The sequence below is a fragment of the Eucyclogobius newberryi genome, unplaced genomic scaffold, assembly GCF_026437365.1.
Source record: "Eucyclogobius newberryi isolate DKJ021-1_F unplaced genomic scaffold, fEucNew1.0.hap1 SCAF_22, whole genome shotgun sequence".
In the NCBI taxonomy this organism is placed as follows: Eukaryota; Metazoa; Chordata; class Actinopteri; order Gobiiformes; family Gobiidae; genus Eucyclogobius; species Eucyclogobius newberryi.
This window is the reverse complement of record NW_027315857.1, coordinates 10,442,506-10,468,929: the sequence shown is the minus strand read 5'-3', so window position 1 is coordinate 10,468,929 and position 26,424 is coordinate 10,442,506. Positions and strand designations below refer to the sequence as shown.

Genomic DNA, 26,424 nt, shown 5'->3' with positions numbered 1-26,424 from the left:
CGGCCTATCGCACGCACACACGCTCCCTGTGCTGCAGCCGCTGGGAGTAAGATTGAATTTGAGACGCTGCCGTAGCAACCGGGGAGTGCAGGCCGCCACGGAGCCTGCGTGGTGTGGAGGTGAGGCGAGGGGAGGGGACAAGGGGGGAGGGGAGTCTGTCTGGTCCCATTAAAGCTCATGCACCGATGGCTAAGCACCAGGAAGTACGGCCCTGACTCCGCGGCTCCTCCGAGTCATTTGTCCCTGCGTCGTTTCACCGGCCATCGGGATTATTATGATCGTCTAGTTTACAATATGGGCGATATTTTTATAATAACTGCACTTTTATTAGATTTACTAAAGCATGAACAAAGACTTAATTCCCCATAATGACAAGAACAAATTGTTTAGTAGGAATGATCTGAGCTTTGTAAGTATTAAAAGAATACCCTATACCAGTAATAACCCCTACACTTAAGGAGTTTAGAGTTAAATTAAGCCTAAATGATTCTTATTAAACTATTTGATCATTATAAAGTCGTTGTTCATGCTTTATTAAGGCGAATTAGGTGAAGTTTTTGTAAAGTGACACCACAACATAGTCAATAATCTGTAATATTTGAACATTTATTAGAGCAACTGGGACAGAATTTAGGATAGAAAAACATGATAACTTATTAAATTATTTTGGGATATTTGGTGAAAATAACAACCATGAAGATGATTGTCGTTGAGGTGATTTGACTTTTACATTAGTTTGAGAAGTATTTATTTGGTTTGATGGTAACTTTTGGGGTAATTTATGTATTAGTTGTGTATGTGGTATTTTGTATTTGGTGTATTATCAATGTTCACTTTAAAAAAAGTGTGGATATTTGGAGAATGTTTTGGTATGTCGGCTCCTGCTGAATGTAGAAGCCAGAAGGAGCCAAAAGTCAAGTTGATTTATGTTTTGTGGCAATTCTCTGCTGAGTTGAATATTTTCAGGGGGAAAACTAGAGAAGCAAAGATGAACTAAACATTTGCAGCTCTAGAACAGGGAAAACCTTACAGCCACGCGTAGTATTTACCTTGCTTTGACAATTCTTTGATGGGATTTCATTCTAGCGAGACCTTACAGAGTCTCATAATGACAGAAAATGGAACACGCTCAGTTCATTTCAACAAGGGAAACACCCATTAGAGGATCGGTCTAACTTGGCTTGACAACGAGCCAGTGACGACATTAAAGACCTGCTTTCCTTGACCATATTTGCTTTTCCATTTAAGCGGCAGCCAGGCCCGATCTTAAAAACACCAACGTCTACGAGCTCAGAAGTCATTCAAACAATCCAATCCCATTTTCCCCGGATTCTCTCAGAACAGAGCAGACGTTTGTGAGCGAGGCTGTGGAGAGTAGCCGAGACAAAGCCCTGACCTTCATCCAGTGACGTTTGAGATTTGGACTGAAAAGAGCGTTCCCACAAGCGCACGCGTTTGTCCGCACTCGGCCAAGAGAAAGAGGCCACACTTCCTGCTGGGCCCTTTGACTCAACACTGCACAGTCAATGGGTTCCCACTCGTTACACAAGAGGGTTTTGCTATTTACAATTTAACAGGATCTATTTGAAATAACGACACAAGGCGGGGATGAAATAGTTGACGGAAGTAAAGCCTATTCTTGTTTCTATCCGAGTGCGCTTTCAGAATCAGGCCAAGTGGAATATAAACACGTACGATACACAAGACAAACACCACTGCTTTAGCTAAAAGGAATTTTACAGTCGGTCTGAATCCAGACCAAACAAATGGGGCTGTCACATGCAACAGGCCAGGCTGACCCAGAAACGACAGAATATTGAGCCGTCTAGCCAAGGTCTGACGGGGATTAATTCAAATCAATTCAATTCAATTTATTTTTGTAACGCCCAAAATCAAAGGGTTGCCTCTGAGGGCGACATTAGATTGTGGTATCCTGAATTTGTTAAGCCAGGGGTGTCCAAACTTTTTCACTGAGGGCCGCATTTTGAAACTTATATGGAGCAAAGGGCCACAAACAACCTGACAATGTCAAATTTGAAAAGTGATTCATTTGAAGTTTTACATTTGACATAGTTTTGATGCCTCCACACCTTTCATGAGACTTGCAACATTATTATTAGGTTGGTATAACATCAAAATGCTTCAATGTTTCCAATTTTACAGTAAAAGTACTTCTATTTGTTGTTTGGGCCAACTTAGCAGGAAGCCGGAGGGCCAACAAAAATTGGTCTAAGGGCCGCATTTGGCCCCCGGGCCGTAGTTTGGACATGCCTGTGTTAAACTGTCATTAAATGTGTTCATGTAGTATGTGTATTTTATTTTGGTAAAAGGTGTGCTATGTATTTGTTCCATGAATGTTCCACAGATTGGCAAAATTCTCTACGGAGACGCCACTAGGTCAAGTTACGGGTCAGATCTGTGGAAAGGCGACCCTGCTCACAATAAGAATGCATGTTTTTCCAAAGGCTTTTTACCACTAAGAACACCTGCAAAACAAAACGTAATGTAAAAGTTTAATGCCATAATATGGAACATTCCAGGCAGATATAAGTGTCACTATATTTTTTTCAGTGTGTTATTTGTGTGAGTAGCCTATTTTATTGTGTAAATAAAAAGTGGGACAAATATGCAAAGTGGTTCATGTGTTAAGAAGTTTGATCTTGAATGCTTTGTACCAGCTCTGTAGTTTTATTGTGTTGCATTTCTACACAAAAATAAGTCACTAAACTGGTCCCATCACTGAGACAAAAATACAAATAAAGCTAAGATTTTTTGAGCCACAAAAAAATAAATAATGTATATTTATGATGTCACATTTGCCATTACCTCTTGGGCACGTCCAGGACATCCACCAGCTCCTCATACTCCATGTGAAAGACACTGGAGAAGGAGTTCTGTCAAAGAAAATGAGTTAGCATTAGATGTCAGAAATAGCCTTGTGGTTAGCTGTTGTGAGAAGTATTAAGATCTGATACTAGCTGAGTGGTTTGGACACATTTACCACATGAGCAGTAATGCCCTAAAGCAGCATGTACAATTCAACTGCTCTCTGCCCACATTTCCTGCCTCCAGTCCAACACGTCATTTAAGAAGGCCACTTTGGGCGTAGTGAGCTGTGTTTTTAGTTTGCATTAGCCGCAAAAATCTAAAAGAGCGATTTTTAATGGTAGTTTTAAATTGGGTCCAAACACAATTTATTCTTTATTGGTTTTACATGTTTACCCGGTAAAGCGCTCAGTTTGGGGACGGCTAAATGCTTCAACAAATTCAACAGCGAAATAAATGTATCTTGATTTGAGGTCCAATTATTATCCATATTTTCCAGCACTACTTTGGCAGGAACAACATGCTAAAAAAAAGAAAGCAACTATAAGTACTTTTTAAATGTTTTGTTTAGACCTTCGACATGGCAACAGGCATAAGTGACCATGATAAGCCTGAAGAAAATGTTAACGTTCTGTATAGCTTATTATTTTAGGATATACACTATATGATATACACAAAATGAAGCCTCAAAATGAACCGCAGGTCGATCGGCACGTTCGAATTAACAAGACTTGCCGATCGACAGTGGCGTTTCCGGTTCAACCCTAATGGTCTGCACGAGGCTGCTGGGTATTTTTTAACGCTCTCATTGGACTCTTCAACTTTCGTCGATCATCCGGACGAGGCACAGCTAAACACCAACGCGCCTAGAAGCAAGGAAGTCACGTGACCAAGGCTTTGGTTTGTGTGAGCAGAAACCATTTCATACATATTCTTGTTATAATCAACAAAAGTTCATACACACTGGTCAAAATAAACGTTATATTCTTTGTATTATATTGAATTCCCTGTAGATGGCAGTATTTTAAGGCTTCATTTTGCTGAGGCTTTGGGCTGTGAGTGCTGTGAGGCCTCACTGGTTCACCAGGTCTCACTTTCCCCATCACTAGCGCCGGCTGCTGAATTTTAACATCAACAGAACGATCTGTTTGAGTCAACACCCTCCATTGAGACTCAATTGTGACTCGACTTGAATTAGTTGTGCTTAAAATGCACAAAACTCGCCAGGAAACATCTCAAAATTGGGAAGACTTGGTTGAATCAACAAAGCGCGTTAACCCAGGCCAGTGCACCCTCCCACGCCCCAAAAATAACAGAAGTTTGGGGTATTTGCTCCACAATTTAGTTCGTTTAGGGGCCTTGGCCTGAACAATGTCAAATTAAACAATGAAATACTTTAAAATAAATGATGGTATTACGTTGGAGGAGCATTGAATGTGTTATTTGTGTCCCTCATATTTCATAATTGCTGCTTAAAACATCACATTTAATTGATAAATACTTTGAAAGTTGATTACCTTAAATTTACAATCATCAATCATTATTAATCTGTTTCGAAATAGCTTACAAGAGCTCCTTCATCGCGTGCAGAATGTTAGCCACCAGCTGCAGCCACAATAACAAAACCGCAGGTTGTGTTTGGAAATGGCCTGAACCTTGACCCGCCTAATCCGGATACAATCCCCAAAGAAACCATTATTATAAAATTCCTCAGCGCAAATTCAGAAAATCGTTTCTTTGTTACACGTTCTATTCCTCCTCCACCCATTCACCCCGTACCACGCACAGATCCAGTTTCTCTAATTAAGCCATTTCTAAGCGAGGGCGAGCGCGTGTGAGCCCTGAAAAAGAAGAGGATGTTGAGCTATCGCCCGTCACGCCTGGCCAAAAGTTTATCCCGACATTCCGCTGCTCCTTACATGGATTTGTTTTCTCTTCAGCTCTTTCCCAAAGGCCCACAGAAGTGTTTTTTTTCCCCCTTTCATTTTGAAGAGTTGCCTAGGGACCGGACGGACAGTGTATTGGAAAATGTAATCTTTTGTTTTACTATGAAACTTTAGGATAAGATTATATCACATCCATCAGGTAATAAAAGGATGAAAGGGGAGTGGAGTGACATTCACAGGGTTCAATTGGAAAGGAATGTTTTATAACAAGAGACGCGACGGAGGAGAATGGAAAAAGAACATTAATCTTTTGTCAAATACTGGTCAAGAGTAATAGGTTTAAATTGAATGCAGGAACAATTTATCGCTGTCTAAAATATAGAGACTAATCACCAAACCCTTAAAATGACACCTCAGTTTGTACTGCAAGATACTCAAGTGTTTTCTTCATCAGTTGGATTTATGTGCTTATAACTATATTCCTTTAGCATTCCCTCTAGAATTAAGCTCCTTATTTCAGACTCTGGTCAGGGGCCTTTGACTATGTAAGATTCACCATCCAGATATCCATCCTCTTGATCCACAAATGTTGAACCACATCATTATTAGTTATGGATTGTCTCAATTTTTATTTTATGTCTTAAAGTAATTTCAACTGACAACGACCATGTCTTTGGAGTTGAATAATGACCTCACTTTTCTTAAATGATCGTGAAAAATCTGCAATCCGACAGTCAAACAGCAAATTCCACCAGAGAATTCTGACCCGTCTCCAGCTCAATTTTAAACTGTTCAAGGCTTTCAGTAAAGTAATGAAAAAATAGCATAACCATTAACAATTTATGAGCAAAAGTCCTCAATCACCACAAACAGGAAGTTATACCCTTGAACAGATTGTAGAGAACATTGTGATTTCATGTAAACGCAAACTATAGAACTCATCGAGAAGAAACATTTAAGGTTATTCATGAAAAAGCATGTGTTTTCTTCTCCCATCATCTTTTAAATTAACATAAATACACTATATACATGTTGTCATCACAAATGCACATGGTGAAAGCTGCAATATGGAATGTTTCTGGTTCATCTTTATGTTAAGTTCCAACAGACAGATTTCTACATAAGAAACGCTTTGTTGTGGTCAACGTTTGACACTCACATGAAATTCAGTAGCCAATAGTAAATGTCTTAGAGCTGCTTAGGGAGCTTTAAAACAGAGAACACCGCTCCTTGTTTTGAGCCGGACGTCCCAGCCTGACCGTCCCTCCCTCCCACACTTCTGTATGCGGCTCTATTCAAGCACATCCATATGTTCCTATGTCATACCATTGTCAGACGGTGTAAAACAGCTTGAGCCAACGCAGAGCACGTCTTAAACCTGTGTTATTGATGCTACGACGTCGCGTTACAAACCAGCTCTGTCATTTACAAGACTTCCTCCAGTCCACGCTCACGTCGAGGGAAGGACTGACGAAGAGCAGATCAACGCCAGCGGCCGAGCACAGCCCCGGTCAGGCCCAGTAAAAGTGTGAGAGTAAATGTTTGGGGGGTTGAGAGAGAGAGAGAGAGAGAGAGAGAGAGAGAGAGGGAGAGAGAGAGGGAGAGAGAGAGTAAGAGAGTAAGAGAGAGGGAGAGAGAACGAGAGAGAGAGGGAGAGAGAGAGAACGAGAGGGAGAGAGAGAGGGGGAGAGAGAGTGAGAGAGAGGGAGAGAGAGAGAGAGGGGGAGAGAGAGGGGGAGAGAGAGTGAGAGAGAGGGAGAGAGAGAGAGAGGGGGGGAGAGAGAGTGAGAGAGAGAACGAGAGGGAGAGAGAGAGAGAACGAGAGGGAGAGAGAACGAGAGAGAGAGAGAGAGAGAGAGAGAGAGGGGGATAAAAGTCATGGAGACAGCTGGTCTGGCCATGTGCAGGTCATGAGAGGGACACAACAGAGCTCGCAGCAAACCAGATGTACGGAGAATATCACGATGAACCATGATAATGAAACTATTTATGCCACAGCACAATAAATTTAGAGCTAGATAATTCAGCTAAATGTATAATATGTTCTGCAACAAATAAATCGTTGAATGAAACACTTACAAGTACTGAGTATCTATTATTAGGCAAAAGGGTTTATTCATTGATTCTCAACAGTTCAAATTGTATCATAAACCAAGTGTAAAGAAAATGTACACCAAAAAAAAAGCTCAGCCGCAAAATATATTGTACCAGCTATGATTTATTGTTGATATAGTAATTATCGTGACAAGCTTTACCAGAGGCTGTGCTAAAGTCTCTAAAAATACAACTATCCCCGGTGTAATAATGTGACACGCGTGTGTGTAATTGCCCTAAATGGTGCTAAATTGTGCAGGCCCATCCTAAAAAATAAATAGTAATTTGGAGCAAATTACTTCCTGTTTGTCTTTACACAAGTCCCCAGAAGTCAAGGCAGAGCACTTTAGAACAAGGCAACACTTCTGAGACCTTGGGAGGATGTAATATAATGAGAGGGTCCAGGATATTTATAAATGGCTTATTATTAAGGTTGTACACTACCTTCATAATCACTTCCTTCTTCCCCCCACAGCTAATCCTATTTTAGACATAGCAATATGAGACTATCAAGCCATTTTATTGGCGTTTGTTTGTTTGTTGATATCTAACCACTCTGCTCATTATAGTTTTTCACTTAAAAGTACAGCCAGTCGTGCCAATTATCAACTAATTTTCATTCACATTTTGGCCAATATAGAAAAAATTAAAAGGCTAATATTGCCCATGTGTCCTTCCCCGAGTGTCTTCAGTGCATCACATGTGTCTTTTTGAACACACCCTTGAGTAAAAATGGAAATAGAAGAGTAATTAGACTAAAAGGGTGAATGTTGTTTACACAGCCATCCCAGATAAATACTTTAACGTGAAAAGTAGTGAATTTTACCTCAACTTAGATAGATTTGTGAGCCTCGTAAAATCTAAACACTGGTTTTGCCAAATATCAGTATCATCTTAATAATCCATAATTCAAACACTAAAACTATAAACCGTTCTTAGTTGCATTGCTTGTCAAGGCTTCATGCTTCAGCTGAACATGTCTCTCTCCTCTTCACAGATGGACACATTTACATTTACATCTGCTTCTCCAGCTGCTGCTCGCGTCCCTCCAGCTGAAAAACAATCTCCTGTTCACACATTCGCCATAATGTGAACTATAAAAGATAAACATCCAAAGACCATTTCAACACTAACTCCAGCTGACTCGCTAATCGCCCTGATCAACTTAAAACCTGCTGCTCTGACCGGACCACGTGGACCGTTGAGGTAATCGTGTTCTTGATCCAGATCCAGTGTTGTGTAAGCAGACAATTAGATATGAACATGAAAATATTGGCCAAGGCTGATTCCTCGAGAAGCTAATATTTACAAGAGACAGTTATGAACACCAAGCCTTGAATCCAATTTAATGAGTTACAAAACTTCATCTAATGCTGCAGGGAAAAGCTGTTTCATCTTTGGAGGATGCTAAAAAGAAAAGGCTCCTCTGATGTGCTTCCTAAACTGATTAATCTGTACTCAGCCTCATGTACTTTATCTTGAATAACGGGTTAAGCGTTAATGAAGTAGTTACTAAGCCTTAAACTTTCTTAATAAACTATTTGTTCATTATGAATTCAGTCTTTGTTCATACTTTATTAGGGTTAGTTCAGGTGTAGTTTCAGGTGTTTTTAGTGTTTTTGGCTAAGCTAATAATTGGTAACCGCTGGTGCATATGCTGATGTCTGATAAGGTCAACAACAAAAAACAAACAAAAAACACATTCAGTATTAAGCTTTAATATAAGACTCCTTAGTAAACTATTTATAATGCATTAATAGGCACTAGTTATTTGTTTATAAGCACTTACTAGCATTTATCACTTGACTAATCACCCTTATAAAACAGGTCTAAATTTCAATGGGTTTTACCTGGTTAAATAAAGGTTAATAAATATTTAAGCAGCTCATTAATGCTCTTACAAACATTGTATGGCTTTCAATGGCCTATTCATATTTATTTATACCATAAGTGCCTATAAACGAATAACTTGTGCTTATTAACTGCTTATAAACAGTTTATTAAGAAAGTTAAATTTAAAGCCTTACCACAAAATATTGTTTAAATCTAATAACTAAAAATGTGCATGTCACCGTCTGTCTCCATGGTGACGTTTTTGTTTGCCTGGAATGTTTCACAATATGGCATTAAACATATCTATCTCAATGGCAAAACAACAGTTACAGTTCAGATCTGTGGAGAGGCGACACTGCTCACAGTAAGAATGCATGTTTTCCCCAGCAATAAAAAACACCTACAATTTAACAAATGCAACTAAGCTTTAATGTCATACTGTGGAACATTTCAGGCATAGCAATAACATCTTCACGAAGACAACCAGAAAAGTTACATAGTGCGCCTTTAACTTGAATGTTTTGGCAAATGTAATCCTTTCCTTCCTGTTATTCTCATTATGTGATGCGCTTTGATGTGAACTACCTTATTTCCTGCGGTGACATAACAAGCCTTTAGGTGGCATGTTATTGCACAAATTAGCCCTGTCTCGCTCAAAACTCCACTGACGTGTTTCTAAATAACAGCATCATTGCGATCACTTAGTTTCTCTTTCATCTTCCATAAAATCTCCATACTTTCTGAGCCTAAATAGCCGCACAAGAGCAGGCTAATTAATACAGCGGGCTTGCTGCGAGTCCCAGTGTTATGACAGGTCCGCGCTTCCGCTGCCTGAGGGCTCCGAGTGTTTTTCATCCACTCGACGGCCCAGAGGTGGACAAGCCAAGACTAATGTTACTGCCCAGAGAGGATGTGGACGGGAGACTGAGTGTGAATTACTCAAACAGACGATCAACACGTGCTCAGTCGTGTACACTTCTGTGCAGAAGAAAGGAGGAAGTCCAAACTACCAACTTGATGTTTAATGTGTGCGGTTATGCGTCGGAAGCAGAAAATGGCTTTAGGAAATGTTCAGTATTTGCACTTTGTCAACTTTAGATCAGAAAATGATTTATTATTCAAAAGCTACAGTTTTCTCGGTGTATCTCCACAGCCATTATATTAGGAACAACTGTTTGCATACAAGATGTCTCCAGTGGTTTGATGATGTGTTCAGAGCAACTGCATGAAGAATGTTTCTGTTAATGTTGCTTTTCTATAACCTTTTTGAAGATATCATGGAAAAAAACGTATCATTCGTTTCTGTAGGACGTTTTACCTAATGTAACGGTTGTTGCGTTTAAATGTTGGTTTAGTTAAGATTCTCAAGTCTAATCAAAAAGCTGAAAGAACTCCATCCTTTGCGTTGCCATATTTTAAAGCTATAATGATGTATTAGTAGAAATGCATATTACATATATTGTACTACTTTATGGTTTAGTACAACTACTACTCAACAAGTAGTAGTTTTTTCAGCCTTTTAGAATTCCACATTGCCCCCATAATTCCACAAACTATGCACCATTATAAACAGTACGACATTAGTATTGATTTATGTAGTAACAAACGTGTGAGTCGCTCTGGGATAACGGTAAGAGGAAGCTAAAATACCCTCCGCTGTTTGCTAGTGCTAGCGGACTGGAACTGAAGCTAAACATAGACTTTTTATAACGTGATTTACACTTGTTATGACAGCGATACTGCGCTTACATAACGCTAACGTACTGTACCGTTTGCAGAGCGTTCATCGTGCGCGCGGGGTTGAACCGTAGGCCGTTTTTAGGTTCACGATACAGAAAGACTACGTGTAAAAGATGTTGTGCAGTTGTGTAGTGTGGAGGTGCGAGTGTGTGAGCGCACCAGAGCGTCCTCGTCGGCGATGAAGACGGTGCACGCCTGGGCCTGCATGAAGGACATGATGGTCCCTGCGATCTTCCTCAGTAACACCTCCAGACACTGTTGCTCCTCAAAGATCAGGCTGGCCAGGTCTAGCAGCACCTACACACACACACACACACAAACACACACACATACACACACACATACAAACTTTTTTTTGTTTTCATTTTATTTATAGAATATGCATTTTACACACAAAAAATGTATTTAACATCCAACAAAAGCCAAGGAGACAAACTATACAATCTTAGCGACAAGTAATTGGGCTTATTGGTCTTATTTTTTTGATAACACAATACATTAGGGCGGTAACAAGTTAATCAAATAATTGTCAACTGAATTAGTACTCGAATAATCGTTAACTTAATGATTACAAAACATGCCATGAGCTGAGAACTGAAGATTTGTGACTCAAATTGAGCTGAGATTGCACTAAATGTCACAGAAAATATGTAAATTGAGTTATTTTGATGAAAACACTCTTTAGTCCATAAACATGCTCCACCAGGATCTTTCAGCTTCACCTGGTCCAACTTAGAAAAAATCTTTTCATCATGTGACTTTTATGTTTAAAAAAAAAAAGAGATTAATTAATAGAATAATCACTGGACTAATCGATTTGCAAAACACTCGTTAGTTGCAGCCCTACAATACATTCATTATTGCTATATTATTATTATCATCATATATTTATTATGAATTGTTTGCTTTTTCAGAAAATGCACCCTTACGCTTACGCATGGGACATTGGACTTTTTCTTTCTTTATTCCATTTTTTCCACCATCTTATAAAAGAAAACTCTGAAGCTGCTTGATATGCTGCACATAAGAATAAAGCTCCAGCCACTTATTCCAGTCAAATCAATCATTCTGGGAAGAATCAGGGTCAGTTTGTTCTCCAAAACCACAAGTAAAAAATTACCCTTAAAAAATGAATATGACTTTTACATGGATCCCGCCTGGACACTTTTGCTTTATTGCAAGTCCCCATAAGTCAGTTTTAGTTGATTTACCTTCAGCATTTAAAAAACAGCTTTAACTCATTAATATATTTAACTAAGAAAACCTTGACGGAATTTAAAATCTGATTTCTTCTTTGCAGACCTTGTTTTTACTTGAAATTCAACTACAGTCTCAGCTTCACAGAGGGTTCAGGAACAGATCCAGTTTTAATTGGGGTTTTAGGAAAAATACCCCCCTAAGCGCAAGTAGTTCACTTTTTTATTACATTACTGAGGAATAGATTGTAGCTAACGCTAAATAGACCTGGCTTATTTTGCATTTTTAACATTTTCAAAAATCACATGAACAAAAACTCACTACGGGTGGGCGATATTGATTTTTAAAAAAACTACGTATTTTACCGTATAAGTGGCTTATAAGTGACTTTTTCCATAGTTTTGGCCGGGGTGCGACTTATACTTATATTTATACTTATACTTATACTCTGGAGTGACTTATTTGTGATATTATTTGTTATTTTCACACATGCAATTCATACTCCAGTGCAACTTATATACATTTTTTTCTTCTCTATTATGCATTTTTCGGCTGGTGCGACTTATACACCGATGCGACTTATAGTCCAGAAAATACGGTACTCAACATTGACAACATTCACATTATGATCTACATTTGGGTAAATTGCCTGGCTCTACTCCTCACTCACCTGGTTCCTCCTGTTTTCGAGCTGAGAGGTTTCGTAGAGCTGAGCGTTGTGGAGGACGATCCCTGAAAAGGCCAAGTACGCTGAGAAGTCCTGAAGGGAAAGAACACGACAGCGATCAAACACATGCTCTGCTTCGTCCAAATGTTCAAAAGTCACATTATTATGATTATCACGTTATTTACCTTTTCATCCTGTTCAGTAAACGCACCGCCCTCACCACACTTATTGATGGCTTGGGCAACACCGACCACCTGAAAGCAACAACAAAGCAAGTGTTAACTAAAAGCCCCTCGTATTTACAAAGTAACTATTAAAGGACACGTATTATGAATGATTTGGTGTTAGCGCTCCATCTACTGGCAGCAAAGTGAACTACCATGGAGAAATAAACAAAAGCTATCTTGCGGGAGCAGAGAAGACGAGCTCAGAAACAGGATTAATGAAACAAGCGTGAATAAAGCTAAATACAACTCCAACTCTGTTTTTGATGGGGGAACAATGTCAATTTTGTATAATATGTGTCCTTTAAGTTCAGTTGAATGTTCAGACTATATAAATAACTGGAACATTTTCTGGGTTCTAGAGTTGAAGACGATTATCTACCGTTTCAACATTGAGTGTAATTCTAATGGACGTGGAAAAATAATGGTCGGTTGGCGTGAGGGAGGAGGAAGTGGGGTGAAGCGAGGGTCAAAGGATGATTCAGAAGGAAAAGTGCTACAAGTGCTATTACCTCATCTCTGTGGTTCTTGATTGGCAGACACAGGATACTCTGTGTTTTGTAGCCTGTGATGAGGTCCACTTCGGCATTAAACCTGGGATCCTACACAGGAAACAAGGCAAAAACACACCGTTGATTCCTAATTATCTTTGTATTCTTCAAGCTTTCCCACTTCATTCAAACTTCCGAGTTCATTGGCTCATTCGTGTCCTCGAGGGAGCGTTGACCATCATCGTTCTACATGGAAAAGCACTTGCATGGAGAACAGCACAGCCCCATTCAAGCATTTTTCACAAAGAAATGCAGACAGTGAGATGAAGGGATGTGTCAAATTGGCTATGGATTATATCAATGTTCAGTGAGGCTTTAACATCACGAGTTGGTCTAGAACACATTTTCTTTACAATTATCTACAAAAATCCATGTACATTATGAGGTTGTTTTTTTGACTTATTATTCTTCTTTCCTTCCCTTGTTTGCCTGTCTCTCCAGCGCACAGAATGACCTTTAAACAAGCAGACTCGCTCACAAGACCAGGCCATTATCTTTGAAACTCCACAGGACTCATTTTATAAACCACGGTCAGAGGAGGTGCACCGCCGACATGTCACAAACACTCACACATGAGGAGCTGCGCTTTTAAACCTTGTTCCATAACTAGATTATATTGGTTCTGCTACTTTGAAGTTGAGAAATTCGAGCGTACGGCGGCGTTCTCGAAACTTGAACCTGGAAAAAGGAGTTGCTAGAATCAAGTAAGCTACAGATAGATGGTAGCTATGGTGACGAACCGTTTAAGAGAAGCAGAATCTGAACAAGCTAATTTGGAACTATAAAAACACGGAGGAGCTTCTTGAATTACAACGCACTGCTCATGTAGAGTAAGAAGCAGGCATTTGGAGACTGAAAAATGCTCGGATTAAACTAAACACAACGCAGTATGGGTGATATGACAAATAAATGTATATATTTTGCCCCTTGCATCGATCAATCTGGATCTTCTATTCTATTTTGTCCTATTTAAATCAAATAAAATGGTTTTCAATATGAATTTTCGGAACATAAGCATTCTCGACTTTCAACCCTTGCTATTCAACATTAAAAAAATTGTCAAATATCTTTAAATATCTGCTTTTACTGACAGAGGAGCGACTGTGGACCCCTGTAATAAAAACACACACGCTGATCTCAATTGAATAACATCTTATTTACTGCACAGACAACATTTGTGATTCTAGCTTAAAAAGACACATTCAATTGGACAGAAATAAGGCCCTGGCTACAATACCCCGTGTTTACATGCGTGTCTCATGTTCATTAACACCGTTCCGACCTAATATAATAACAATATTACATACATTTCCTGCTCACCGGATCCAAACAGAGCACGTAGTGGCGTATACATTAACGCTCTAGGTCGTTCAGCTGCTTCAAGAGGCCAAAAAGCACAGGCTGGTGCTGTTGTTGCAGCCATCATATTGATTATTATCTAACGTACATGCATAAATAGATTACACAGTACATAATACATCAGACATTAAAATGCTGCTTAAAAAAAACTATCCAATCCATTAGAACCATGTTATTTGTCTTCTATTTAATATTTTGTCTGCTATTATTAGATTTAATTACGACACACATGGCATATCCTGGTCATCTTTCTTTGGGCACATAACGTTATTAACATGTCTCATAATCCCATTATCCACTATTATCTAATACCTAATTTAAATAAAAAGCCTTATCATTAGAGATTATTTATTATATGTTTCTGGATACTTTAAAGTATAAACCAATAGATTAATTGTTCTCTAGTTTTGGCCTCTGCTTTTTCATTTACTCAAATTATAAGCGGGAACATGCTCTGCCCAGAGGAACATCAAATCCCGCTCACCCGCACATTTCTGATAAATATAAGACGAGTAGAGAAGAGTAGAGCTGCTGTGAATGGACTGACAGACAGTAGAAAAAATATATACCGTGTTTTCCTAAATATAAGTCGCACCTTTTTTTATAGTTTTGGCCGGGGTGCGACTTATACTTATATTTATACTTATATACTTATACTCCGGAGCGACTTATATGTGATATTATTTGTTATTTTCACAATTGCAACCGCATTTCACACCAGTGCAACTTATAGTCCGGAAAATACGGTACATACTGATCCTGATTCGTACCAGAATGGCTGATTTGACTGGAAATAAGAGGGTTTATGCTTTATTTTTTATGTTTTCAATGCCCGGCAGCTTGATAGTTCCATTTTATCAGATGGTGGACGAAAAGGAACAAATTAAGAAAACATTTTAGGCATTAAATCCAGATGGCGTCTTTTTAAATGCAAAACCGCTGAGAGTAAGTACCTTGAGTGAAACCCCATGATCCGACTGCTGCTTACAAACTTTTCGCCTCAACCGTCATGATACTTTGAAAGATTAGAATACCTTAAACAATCCTCCACCTGTGTCCTCTCCAGTGCTCTGTGCAGTCATACCTGCTTTACTTAGCATCACCTGCTTTGCCTCGCAGTACGTGGAAAGCAACACGTCGCAGATCCACGTTTTGGCAGAGAAAATCCCCTCGAGTTTCCACCGACCCGCCAAAGCAATCAGCGCTAAACTTACACGTTGCTTGTCCGCGTAACTCTACACTTCCTGGACGCATTCGCACAAGCCATAATTTGAGGACAGAGGACGTGGCCTGCAAAGTTTACCTCGTCAATCATTTCCAAAAAACCAAGAAACGTGCGGTGGTGCGGTAAGGGAGAGCCTGGCGCGGCGAGTGATCGATTGTCAGCTGTAATTGCGTTCTGGACGGCGCACAGTGAACGTATTGAACGTGCGCTTGTTGCAGATTGGTTTGGCGCGTGTCGCTGCAAGATACTGTGGAATATACTAACAGGAGCCTAAAGAGGGGTCGGGTTTAGTCCGGGAGGCCGACGATTAGGTGAGGGGCCAATCGAAGCCGGGAGAGTCCCTGGATGACGCAAGCGCACTTCCTGGAGGCGCTATCGGGTTATTCTTATTCACATCTGCGGCGATCGGTGAAGAGTATGTAAAGAGGAATTGATTTCAATGCAAAGAAGACCAACAATTAATGAATAGCCTGTGCTGTCATGCTTGGGAATTGCAAAACCGGCTTCCACTACTACGAATAATCCTACCAACTGACATTTGGATGAATTCTCCCAGCGTTATCCAACGGTTTTAGTTTGAACATTAAAGGAGACCTATGCAATGCTATGACTTTTAAGAGTTTTTAATCATATTATAATTGTGTTGCTTTCTCATTTACACGCTTGAAGTTGTATTCAGGGCCGGCCCAAGCCTTCAGGGGGCCCTAAGCGAAAAAAAATTTGGGGGCCCCTCACCACGTCATCAGAATCAGTTTTATTGCCATTGTCAGTAAACAATTCACATATGGGAACTTTTTTCAACGCAAACAAAGCGCACCAAAACTCCAGGGCATCCAGTTAGTTTATTCTCAACACCTCACAAGCTCAAATATTGATAACTTAAATCCCACAATGTTTTTGGGCGTATTTGTGGGCGTTAAGGGTCTACAGCCACATTAGCACATTAGTTTAAATTAATGAACTGCTGCATTTTAATGTGGTCCAGCCGGCTAAAGTAAGAGTAAAATGTTGAGGTTGTAATGCTATAAAATGATGATGTGATGAAACTGTACCAGGAGAAAATGATTAAAGCCAAACATGTTATTCCCAGAGAATGAACAGAACGAGAAGTGAAGGTCCAGACCTAGCTTTAGTGAAGAGACTGTGTTTCTGCAACTTTGCCACTTTTGTATAAAAATATATAGTTTTATTCTATAACAGACGTAATCATAATATGTCTGGTTATTTTTCACTATCAATTTATTATAATTTATAACAAATAGTCTAATGATGCTTTTTAAATAAATTGAAATGTTTTATTGCTCTATTAAAAGTGAATTACAATATAAATGTTTGTTCTGATCAGAACACCACACACTGGACTCCTGCATGAAACAATGCTGCGATGTGATTGGCTGATGGACCTCACGTTCATAAACCTTTACGTTCCTCTTATTGCACTTTAAGAAGTAAAACAGACATCACGAGTCACGATTGCTCTCACACATGGTGATGTGAGAGAGAGGGACGCAAACTCAAACCCGCTCATCTCTAACTGAGGCTGCACAGGGGCCCGGGACAGGGGCCCGGGACAGGGGCCGCACACTGTTCACTCCAAAGTCTCACGTCAGAGGTTCTGGACGAGACGGCGCTCGTCCGGACCGGATCTCCGCCTCTTAGTGACCGGGGCACAGACGCCCCTCACCGGCCTCACCTGCAGCTGACACTACGGGGCTGGTGTAAATGTGAAGCTTATTATCTTTCATTCAGACATATTATTGTGCGCGGGGCAGAGCTCTCGTCGCCTCCAGCCTGAGCGAACTAACGTGACAGAATCGTGTTGTTTCAAACAGCAGCATTAACCGTCTCTTTGTAAGAGAAGTTCAATACCTGGAGAGTGTTGTTGAGTTTGCAGTTTCTTTACATCGTCAAGAAGTTTCTTCTTTCGTGTTTCGGCATCGGGGGGATATATTCTTCTGGACATGAGGACCACGCAGGGACCACGTTGTGTTTATGTTTTGCTCTCGTTCTGCTCGCGCACAATGAAGTTGCCCAATCAGCGCAGGTCTGGTGTCTCGGTTGCCAGATTGTCATTACAAATAAATGCGGTTTGTGCGTTATGTTACCGCTGTGTGCGCTGCCGCGCCAGCAGCGTTACGACGGGTTGCCAGATTAGGGGCCCTATTAACGCCTCGGGGCCCTACGCGGCTGCTTAGTTCGCTTATAGGCTGGGCCGGCCCTGGTTGTATTTAAAGTGATGCATGCATGTTTGAGCAGTCTTTATTCTCGCAATTGTTCCGACTATCGTTTTATCGTTTCACTGGCCACAGAGCTACAATTTCTTTTAACTTTAATGGTGATGCTCATATGATTCAGCAGTGACACTTTTTTTTAATCCACCGCTTGCTGTCTGTGGTTGTCAGCATTCTCTGGTGGACTGGTTTCTTTTTGATCAATATTGCGATTTAAAGCGGCTTAAATGTAAAATAATAATCCATGGGTTTTGTAGATTTTAACTATATAGCAGACAAAAGCTTCTTTAAATGACGAGATTTGTTAAAGAATGTATTTTTTGTGTGCTGAAGAAATGTATTCGTTATTATTTAGTCTGTTAGTGTGTTTAAGCATGATTTGAGAGGTGAAGAAAGGAAAAATGTTCTGGTTTATGTATCTGAAATGCAGTTTCCATTGGTGTTTTGCAAATATACATGTTAAAATGATGTGCTACTGTAATCTATACATGTGCTGCATTGGACATAAAAGTTGCAAAGTAGTACGGAAAAGTACAAACTCAAGGAACATTAACATTTGAGAAAAGACTAAAATGAATGGGTAAAGTAATATACGAATCCCATGCATTTCAGAACATGTTTGTTAAGGTCTGAACAACAGGGTGAGCATGCTTTTTCTCCAAATAAGACGGGACATTTTGTAGTGTGCTTATGTCACCTAAATAATTGTGACCATTCAAAGTGCTTTTTCCATAAACTTTGCAGCTCTACAGCAAAGTTGTTCCTTCTTTCACTCTTGACAGCGTTTCTCTACCTACCTGCGCCGTCGTTTCTATTGTACCGTACCACTTTTCCATCCCCAAAGGTGTTATTTTCCATCCGCACATCATAATTAAAGACAACAGCGGTAACACAAACACACTCTAAAAATAGTGGAATCCTCGGGTGCTTGACGCCTCAAAGCAGACGGACGTCCTCTCGGCCCTTGTGTTTGGGAGTCACCGCACACACACACACACACACACACACACACACACATGCAACACACACACACACACACATGCAACACACACACACACACAGACATACACACACACAACACACACACACATACACACACACACACAGACATACACACACACAACACACACACACATACAACACATGCAACACACACACACACACACACAACACACACACACACACACACATACAACACACACACAACACACACAGACATACACACACACAACACACACACACACACACACAACACACACACACACACACACACACAACACACACACACACACACACACACATACAACACACACACAACACACACACACACACATACACAACACACACACATACAACACACACACACAACACACACACACACACACACACATACAACACACACACACACATGCAACACACACACACATGCAACACACACACACACAACACACACAGACATACACACACACAACACACACACACATACACACACACACAACACACACACACACACACACATACAACACACACACACATGCAACACACACACACACACACAGACATACACACACACAACACACACACACACACACACACACATGCAACACACATACAGGCGTGTGCGTTATGTCACCGCTCTTTCAGGTTTAGCACCGCACGCATCATCATTACTGGACAAGCGGAGGTCACAAGCAGCAGGGAGATGCTAACGCTATCAATTATTTAAAAAGCGGAGGGGTAATGAATAAATGTATGAATTACTGGCGACTAATGCGAGGCCATTTTAATAAACACGGCAATTAAATCTTCAGCATGCTAATACTGCCAAATATACACATTTGGTTAAAAAAAACTGCGAAATAACTCTTATAGTCCTCATAAGTAAAACCTGTACACACAAATTAAAGCACTGAGTCTGATCTTAAAAACAGCCTCACTCTAACTTGGATACTAAAACTTGTATCAAAGCTAGTTTTGATATGACAGTTTTAGAATTGTCTTAATCTTTATGTTTTGGGTTGAAAATGACATACTATTCTCTAAAAAGAGCATTTTTTATAGGCATCAAGGCATCACAAATTCTATGTTAAATGAGCGTATACATTCTAAATTAATCATCTAAAAGTCTACATTATTTGTTTTGGATCAACATTAAATAATGAAATGGAAGAATGTGACCTAATACATTTATTTAGAGTCAACATTTCCTTTTTTTGACTGCATGTAAATAAGTGTCCAAATACAGGACACTGACAAAGGAAAATAATGGGTCATTTAAGTTTATTTATTTTTGTCTGTCAATATGCTCAAAAATAAGGGAAAAAAGATAAATGTAATAAATTGGAGGATTGTTTACGTCTACAATAGTTTGAATCTTTTTTTAAAGTTTAAGTTCACTTTTGTTCTGTCTGGTTTAATTTTGTATTTGAGGTTATTTTAGTGTCCTTTTGATTTGTTAAGCCATTTTGCAAGCTAAAAGTCATAGTCAAGTCATTCATTGCTCCTTAGTGCAGTGGGTTGTATGAGATATATTCTGGATCGTAGTCATGTCTGCATATGTTACTACTACTGCATATGTTACTACTACTGCATATGCTACTACTACTGCATATGCTACTACTACTGCATATGTTACTACTACTGCATATGTTACTACTACTGCATATGTTACTACTACTGCATATGTTACTACTACTGCATATGCTACTACTACTGCATATGTTACTACTACTGCATATGTTACTACTACTGCATATGTTACTACTACTGCATATGTTACTACTACTGCATATGTTACTACTACTGCATATGTTACTACTACTGCATATGTTACTACTACTGCATATGTTACTACTACTGCACATGTTACTACTACTGCACATGTTACTACTACTGCATATGTTACTACTACTGCATATGTTACTACTACTGCACATGTTACTACTACTGCATATCTTACTACTACTGCATATATGTTACTACTACTGCATATGTTACTACTACTGCATATGTTACTACTACTGCACATGTTACTACTACTGTATATGTTACTACTACTGCATATGTTACTACTACTGCACATGTTACTACTACTGTATATGTTACTACTACTGCATATGTTACTACTACTGCATATGTTACTACTACTGCATATCTTACTACTACTGCATATGTTACTACTACTGCATATGTTACTACTACTGCACATGTTACTACTACTGCACATGTTACTACTACTGTATATGTTACTACTACTGCATATGTTACTACTACTGCATATCTTACTACTACTGCATATATGTTACTACTACTGCATATGTTACTACTACTGCATATGTTACTACTACTGCACATGTTACTACTACTGTATATGTTACTACTACTGCATATGTTACTACTACTGCACATGTTACTACTACTGTATATGTTACTACTACTGCATATGTTACTACTACTGCATATCTTACTACTACTGCATATGTTACTACTACTGCATATGTGACTACTACTGCATATATGTTACTACTACTGCATATGTTACTACTACTGCACATGTTACTACTACTGCATATGTTTCTACTACTGCATATGTTACTACTACTGCATGTTTCTACTACTGCATATGTTACTACTACTGCATATGTGACTACTACTGCATATGTTACTACTACTGTATATGTTACTACTACTGCATATGTTACTAATACTGCACATGTTACTACTACTGTATATGTTACTACTACTGCATATGTTACTACTACTGCATATCTTACTACTACTGCATATATGTTACTACTACTGCATATGTTACTACTACTGCATATGTTACTACTACTGCACATGTTACTACTACTGTATATGTTACTACTACTGCATATGTTACTACTACTGCATATGTTACTACTACTGTATATGTTACTACTACTGCATATGTGACTACTACTGCATATATGTTACTACTACTGCATATGTTACTACTACTGCAAATGTTACTACTACTGCATATGTTTCTACTACTGCATAATTTACTACTACTGCATATGTTTCTACTACTGCATATGTTACTACTACTGCACATGTTACTACTACTGCACATGTTACTACTACTGTATATGTTACTACTACTGCATATCTTACTACTACTGCATATCTTAGTACTACTGCATATATGTTACTACTACTGCATATGTTACTACTACTGCATATGTTACTACTACTGCACATGTTACTACTACTGTATATGTTACTACTACTGCATATCTTACTACTACTGCATATCTTACTACTACTGCATGTTACTACTACTGCATATGTGACTACTACTGCATATATGTTACTACTACTGCATATGTTACTACTACTGCAAATGTTACTACTACTGCATATGTTTCTACTACTGCATATGTTACTACTACTGCATATGTTTCTACTACTGCATATGTTACTACTACTGCATATGTTTCTACTACTGCATATGTTACTACTACTGCATATGTTACTACTACTGCATATATGTTACTACTACTGTATATGTTACTACTACTGCATATGTTACTACTACTGCATATGTTACTACTACTGCACGTTACTACTACTGCACATGTTACTACTACTGCATATGTTACTACTACAGCATATATGTTACTACTACTGCACATGTTATTTCTACTGCATATGTTACTACTACTGCATATGTTACTACTACTGCACATGTTAATACTACTGCATATGTTACTACTACTGCACATGTTACTACTACTGCATATGTTACTACTACTGCATATGTTACTACTACTGCACATGTTACTACTACTGCATATGTTACTACTACTGCATATGTTACTACTACTGCATATATATTACTGTACTTCATTCATTCTGTGGCTGCTTCAGTAAATGACACTGGACCTGCTGCTGTGACAGATGTGCAGAGATAAACCTGCTTCCTCATCGTGACAAGATACAATCAAACACATGACAACTCTGGATGGACACGACACGGAGAAATATCAGCGAGGAGGAGGTGGAGGAGGAGGAGAAGGCGGAGGAGGAGAAAGCGGAGAAGAAGGAGGAGGCGCAGAAGGAGGAGGGAGAGAAGGCAGAGGGGGAGAAGGCAGAGGTGGAGGAGGAGAAGGCGGAGGAGGAGAAGGCGGAGGAGGAGGAGAGGAACGAGGAGGAGGAGAAGGGTGAGGAGGAGGAGAAGGGTGAGGAGGAGAAGGAGGAGTAGAAGGCGGAGGATGAGGAAGAGGAGGAGGAGAAGTAGGAGAAGGCGGAGGAGGAGGAGAAGGCGGAGGAGGAGGAGGAGGAGGAGGAGGAGGAGGAGGAGGAGGAGAGGAACAAGGAGGAGGAGAAGGGTAAGGAGGAGGAGGTGGAGGAGAAGGCGGAGGAGGAGGAGGAGGAGGAGGAGGTTGAGGTTGAGGAGGAGGCGGAGGAGAAGGAGGAGGAGAAGAAGGCGGAGGAGGAGGAGGAGGAGAAGGCGGAGGAGGAGGAGGAGGAGGTTGAGGAGGAGGCGGAGGAGGAGAAGAAGGCGGAGGAGGAGGAGGAGGAGAAGGAGGAGGAGGAGAAGGAGGAGGAGAAGGAGGAGGAGAAGGAGGAGGAGCATGCCAAAACAGTCGATCCTGAGTGAGTGAATTCAAATTAGTAACAAAAAAACAGGAAATGCTGGGAGCCAATGTAGTTTGCTCGAGCCAATCAAAACCATCTCATTGGTTCTTTGCCTGTAAATCCCGCCCACAGAAGATTGGAAACAGCCTCAATCCTTCTCTGTGTTTTTTTTTTTCTGCAGAATTTTACACTCTGAACTTTATCTGCTGAAATGATTTGTACTGAATATTCAAAAGGTGGATTTTTCCTTTTGATTCTTTAAGGTAAGAAAAACTAATTGAAAAGGTACACTGAAATTCAGAGTAAAAACAATTCAAATTCAAAGATTAAAACATTCAAAGTGAGAAATTAAATTCAAAATATGATTAAACTGATTATATTTTGGCTTTTAGATTGACAAGATTTTTTTTTTTTAAATCCAGGAGAATTTTTTTTTTATAATTGCTTTATAAATCCATAATTATCACAAAGTTTTTTCTTGATTAAAAAGAACCTGCCTGGAAGGATAGAAGTCTTGCCACGTCTTTGTACATTTTGCAAACATGAAGTCCAGAATCACAAACAGCTTTTCGAGACAATCCATCACACAACAGCAGAGGCACAGTGTTCGGAAGGGTCGCTGGGCAGGCCAAAGGTCATGGCAAACCGAAGGGGGTGCATGGCTGTGCTTTGATGTCAACAAATAAAGCATGAAATGATAATTCACAGAAGAGAAAGGGGAGAATAGAGCTGAGGTCTCACTCTGCTGCTGTTTCTCATAAATGCTGGTTCTGTTTCAATTTAGCCATGTTCAAAAAACTTAAATGGAACAAGGGAAACTGTCAGCGTTTAAGCAATATCACTTTGCGAGCTGTGGTGCAACTAATAACACTCATTAAAATAATTATTTAGTTTATAATTGAAATTGCAATTAGTTCAAAAGATTACTTTCATTTATAATTTATTAGTAATATTTGGTGACACTTGTTTTAAAAGCCACTGTAGATTAGAAAAGTGTCTTTGCTGGAGGTTTTGAGGGGCAGAACGAGCACACGTCATACTGAGCAATAACTGAAATCACAACTAAAAATTTATTGTGCATTGGATATGAAACAGAAAAAAAGAAAAAGAAAATTCAGACACAAAACATTCATATACGAATTGCCAATCTAATATAATGAAACATCTAATATACTGTATACCAATTTCTTTTGGATTGACATTGTCTAACTGTTGTTATCGGGATATTCATTTTTAACCTCTCATTCCTAATTACCATGTCTAATGGGACACGAGTAACCCAGCCTTACTTTGAAAATCCCTCCAGATGAAAGCCCATGTATCCGACTGCATTGATTGAAACCAAAAGATGGGGGAGTGAGAGCGGATGAGCTGAAGTCACAGATGTGTAACAGGAGCGGTGCTGGTACCTCATAAGCGTTCTTGATGTTGAGTGGTTGTCCTGTGGCGGCCACATGTCCCACGATGCCCTTGTTCCACTCCAGCCTGATGCAGCTCCTGGACGAATCTTCCAGCGTGGAGCCCTCGGCCACATCGAACAGTCGACTCACCAGGAACTTCCTGTTGGAGCTGTCTTCGCCGACCTGGGAACAACAAGGGAACATCTCACATGTGGCTCAACACAAATGAGAACGTCCTCCAGCTCTTTATGTCTCGCTGCAGAGCTTCTATTGCAGAAACTAACATTTACATTCTGGAGGGCAAATATTTCAGAAACCTAATTTTGAAAATACATACTTTTGTAAAAATGTATGAAAAAAATAAGAATTTTGGTATTCTTGAAAATGACTCTTGAAATGGACATTGTGGGTAATCTACAGTGATGGGCTGGTCCCAGGGAGAACCTGCCAGAGCCACAGAGGACGTTCATCTTTTAGCTTAGCTTTTGATTAATATTCCTTGTTTTATTTCATTTTAATTTTTTATTAATGTTATGTACTTATTTAAGGCTTACTATTTTATATTTATTTTGGCATTTTTTTACACATAAAATGCCATATTTCTTCATGAAAACCTTAAATGATGAAAAACTGCTAATATTCTTTTTTTTTTATTACATACTGTATATGTGAGAAAACTACAGGAAAGGTTAAATTTTTCCTATTCACCCACAATGCCTTAACATATTAGTTTTGTATAAGTTTTTTAAGTTTTTACTTATTTTAATCCTTTATCACTTTTAGGATCCCCAGTGTTCTCTCTGTGGAGCCCTTTGTACCAGGGCCAGTGGTCGGCTCTGGCTGCCGGGGCCCGTCTCCTGGGCCCCTGTGGCTGCAGGCGACTTTCTGCTCCTGGTGCAGACGGCTCCTCTGATGTGCTTTCTCAACGGATTCTTCTGGACTAAGCTTCATGCTCAGCACTTTATAAATGACATAATAACACAAAAATGTATGCTATGTATCTATGTTTGTGTAAACTATAAAATGGAAATGTAATTGAACATGTTCTTCTCCAATCCTTAATAACATTATAGAAACATTTGTCCAGACAGTTGCTTTATAGACACACTTGTTTCTTATGTGTGTGGTGTGACAGAGCATTGTCCTGCTCAGAGCAGGTGCAGCTGCTCCTCTGACCTTTAACCTCTCAGCAGGTACCACAGAGAGCCTCCTCTTTGAGCTGGGCTTCAAAGAGCCTCCTCCAGCTCAAAGCAGAATACATTTATGTCTCTATAGTAGAGCTAAGAGTGACTACCACACAGAATCAACCTGCTCCTCGTAGAGTGCTCCAAGAATGTCAACCATGTGTGTGTGTCTAATATATAATATATATATATATATATATATACATACACACACACACACACACACAGTATGAAGATTTAGTATAGACAAATATTAATACTTATATACTTACTTATACTTACTTATATATATTATATTAATATATATATATAATAATATTGTTACTAAGATAAGTAACCCTCAGTCCACTCAGACAGTCTAACAAAAAGCCTCATCCATAAGCCATGAGTGACTGTACCGGAC

At 39.5% G+C, this 26,424-nt stretch overlaps 1 protein-coding gene across 4 annotated transcripts in view; it reads right to left on the bottom strand.

Moving 5' to 3' along the window:
• pde5ab (phosphodiesterase 5A, cGMP-specific, b) overlaps nucleotides 1-26,424 on the bottom strand; it is an 86,521-nt gene that overhangs the window by 37,922 nt on the left and 22,175 nt on the right. For all 4 annotated transcript variants that reach the window (XM_072458578.1, XM_072458577.1, XM_072458575.1 and 1 more), the window contains exons 3-8: nucleotides 24,847-25,020; nucleotides 12,980-13,069; nucleotides 12,429-12,497; nucleotides 12,247-12,336; nucleotides 10,539-10,676; nucleotides 2,827-2,894 (exon numbers count right to left, since the gene is read on the bottom strand). In XM_072458578.1, the coding sequence (XP_072314679.1) occupies nucleotides 2,827-2,894; nucleotides 10,539-10,676; nucleotides 12,247-12,336; nucleotides 12,429-12,497; nucleotides 12,980-13,069; nucleotides 24,847-25,020 (629 nt within the window). The remainder of the gene's footprint in view (nucleotides 1-2,826; nucleotides 2,895-10,538; nucleotides 10,677-12,246; nucleotides 12,337-12,428; nucleotides 12,498-12,979; nucleotides 13,070-24,846; nucleotides 25,021-26,424) is intronic.